Genomic DNA, 3,415 nt, shown 5'->3' on the forward strand with positions numbered 1-3,415 from the left:
AAAACATCATGATCTTTGAAGACATTTCTACAATATACATAATGATAATTTGTACATGAAACTTCTGATAAAATCTAATTATGATTAAACTGTACACTAGGCAGAAAAAGTCTTTTGGTCTTTTTTCTAGAAAGCATTCACTGCGGCATCTGACTGTTTTTTTCCGAAACGCAACGTGTTTTTCTAATCTGATTCATAATGCTGTGAACGTGTATGATGTTGACAGACAATATATGCTTTGGGCATGAATACCTCGGCAAAGCGTAGACTGTCGACAGCCCGGTAACTCTGACCCTGTTCACACCTGGTATTAGCATCCGTCTCGAATGACCAGAAAGAAAACTTAGCTTTTTTTTTTTTTTTTACATGCCAGCTTTGTCTTTATCTGTTAGTCTAGTGGTGGAGAACTCTACAGTTTACATATGATTACATATTTTCCAGCTAGGGAAATGAAACAGTCAATCAGGTGGTCCTTGGTGCCACCCAGAACACATTAAAACACTTTCGCATTCACACAACCATCTCGGATGTTGATTTGAGCGATCGGATCACAACGCGACTTTGAAATAAATTGGACCTTGTGACTGAACCAAGATGCGAGTAAATGCCAGGTATAAATAGTACTTGTGCATCATGTCGCATTTTCATTCATTTACCATTACTAATAAATATAGATTTACTCTGCATACAAAAACAGATCCTATCAAGTCTAGAAAAAAATCTTGGACAGGTGCAAACAATAACAACTGCAAGAGTGGGTAGAACTGAAAAGAACAATTTGGGAGCAGTCAAGAATAGGATTTTGAAAAAAATAAATACAAGTTGCACCCCTAGTTTGTACCATTATGCATTTAAAAATAGACACAGGCACTCAATCCGGGTTCAGTTAGTATCCACACCACACTGAGATGAAAATGTAATCCAACATCCGCTTTGAACAAGGGATTTACAAAAAGACTAAAAGCAGGTATGTGATCCTGCTTTTTTCCAACAACAACGCTATCAGAGCATGAGCATCGACACTAAGCCAAATACTAGATCCTAACAACAGAGGCGACTCTCAGACCTTCTGTTGCCCAGTTATGTAAAACACCAATGGTGCAATGGCAACAGGCCTCAAGACAAGTTGTGTCCTGTGTTCATGTGAAAAATTGTTGTGTCAACATCACACACCCTCCATAAAACACACATCACTTGACTGGAGAGGGGAAAATGTCAAACATGATCTAATATCAATTCAGTATTTAAAACCAGTATCAGCCATCATACATTCAGGGGGAAAGGTACAAATAATCCTTTCTAAATTTCTCTTTACTGATCAATAAGCTACATCCATCTATCTGTATGTCTCTCTATCTATCTATCCATTGCACAGCACGTAACACACTAAAATTCATGCAATATATATGAAGTGTAATGCATGCTTATTAGTGCAATTACACACTTTTTATTGCTGTCCATAACACTAACGAGTGTCAAGTTGCCTTAATGTCTAGTAACATCAAAAGGAAAACTTTATCTACAAGTCAACAAGTAGTAAATAAAGGTTTAAAATATTCACCGGTCATCTTCAGTGTAAGTTAGCCGTATTCTCCATGTGCATGTCAGACTGGGAGTGGGGGCACAAACTTATGCAAAACATAGCTTGGAAGCTAAACTTGCAACCTCTTTGGTTAAAAAAAAACAACTAAATAACAAGACAACTTCTAGACACAGTTAGGTTTATGAACATATACACGCACTGTATTCATTTAAGGTGTTCGCTTACTCCAGTAACCATGTCGTTACTAGCAGGCCTAGACACCGAGCTTCTTTCAGTAGCTTAGCCTAAAGCTAGCTAGCTAGCTAATTCGTTTAATAATACGCCATGGTGAATACTAAGCTAAAGTAAACTCCAACTTTATGGGAAATACATGACAGTAACCCAAGTTACAAGTGGAAACCATTTGCACCGAATGTTTATCAAACAGACGCGATATTATGACTAACAATACGTGAGGGACTTCTGCTAGTAACTAGCGTATTAGCTAACATACCAATGCTAGCTAGCTAGCTAGCTAGTTAAATAGTTAAATATCTTCCTACCGCACAAAATATTGACTGCATACAGAAATATACATTATGCAAATGTCTGTAAGTGATGAAACCGTGAATAAATATGTGGAGCCAGTATTTATTTTAGTTTAGACACTAATTAAAACTCATCTTACTAGCTAAGCCAGTTAAGGCTAAGCTGAATTTGCTAATGAAAGCTAGCATAGATAAACAACTTTAATCGTGTACATGTTAAATACTCGATATGTACAGATGTAGGTTTCAGGATACATCAGTAGATAAATTGGTTCTGTAGCTAAAATGTATGTATTTCGCACCAGACTGGGCCATTAAGTTAGTTTATGTAGTTAGCTTCGCAGCTAACCCCCGTTTGACAGCACTGAGAGGCACATTGTGCCGGGAACATCCTCCAGATCCGAGCAGCACAAATGTTGTGCAACAATAACATTTACTCACCAGAATTCTCTTGAAAAGAGCATTTTCTTTCGGCGGTAAGGTTACAGTCGGCATCTTTGAACAGTATTTCCTCAAGTTTAGCACATGTGAAATGAGTGTCGGGCTCGTCAGCTAGTCGCGTCTCCCTGATCGAGTTTTGCCCCCCTTACACACAGCTCGGCTCTGTTGCCCTTTTCGGACACCCCTCCACCCCTCACGTGGTGATAGAAAAGCCCCTTCTTTCCCAAAATGGCCGATCGAGCTGCTGCTTCTCCTCCGGGTCAAGTTGCAAGTTGACAGCTCCGGTTTTCTCTGTGTTGCACTTTTCCTCCGCTGTCTGCAGGGGGCGCACTGATACACAAATCAGACAAGAGGGTAAAATCCACCCTGAACGACTTGCGTCTATTGTTGCGGCGTTAACGACAACTCGAAAGTCAGAAATGTCCAACTCGGAACCTAACATTTCCCGACATCAAAGTGTTCACACGAACTCAATGCCTTTATCTTCATAAACAAGAGGGAACTGGAAAATGTCCGAGTTCCAACTACGACTCTCCAACTCGTAATTCCTACTCGGAGCTTTTAGTAAACTCCGACTTGCGGATTCGTGACGTCACGTCAACATGGCGTCATTCATAGTGAAAATATGAATTAATAGGTTTTTGAACATTATTTTTAAAAATTCTAGTTATTCGATTTGCTAAATACAGTGTGATACGTTGATCGTTCAAGTTTTTTTTTTTAACATACTTCTATTTTCGTCTCATTTTCAGTACTAAAAGAGTGAATTCTCACATCCACAATAAGCACTAACCAAAACAACTCTTTATTTACAGTTTTTGTAGATATCGTACAGTGATTATTCATTTTATTTCCAAGAAACGTGAAAAAAAGAGTTGTCCGATTGGTTGTTTTGCTCAATTAT

General features: G+C 38.7%; 1 protein-coding gene across 2 annotated transcripts in view; it reads right to left on the reverse strand.

The window, feature by feature from the left end:
- Nucleotides 1-3,027, reverse strand: part of naa15b (N-alpha-acetyltransferase 15, NatA auxiliary subunit b) — an 18,427-nt gene extending 15,400 nt beyond the window's left edge. The window contains exon 1 of one of the 2 annotated variants that reach the window (XM_027145889.2): nt 2,512-3,022. In XM_027145889.2, coding sequence (XP_027001690.1) covers nt 2,512-2,565 — 54 coding nt within the window. In that variant the 5' untranslated portion in view covers nt 2,566-3,022. Of the gene's footprint in view, nt 1-2,511 lie in introns of both variants that reach the window. The other variant, XM_047812270.1, reaches the window with a different exon arrangement.
- Nucleotides 3,028-3,415: the final 388 nt, after the last annotated feature.

This window comes from Tachysurus fulvidraco, chromosome 4 (genome assembly GCF_022655615.1).
Source record: "Tachysurus fulvidraco isolate hzauxx_2018 chromosome 4, HZAU_PFXX_2.0, whole genome shotgun sequence".
Lineage (NCBI taxonomy): Eukaryota > Metazoa > Chordata > Actinopteri > Siluriformes > Bagridae > Tachysurus > Tachysurus fulvidraco.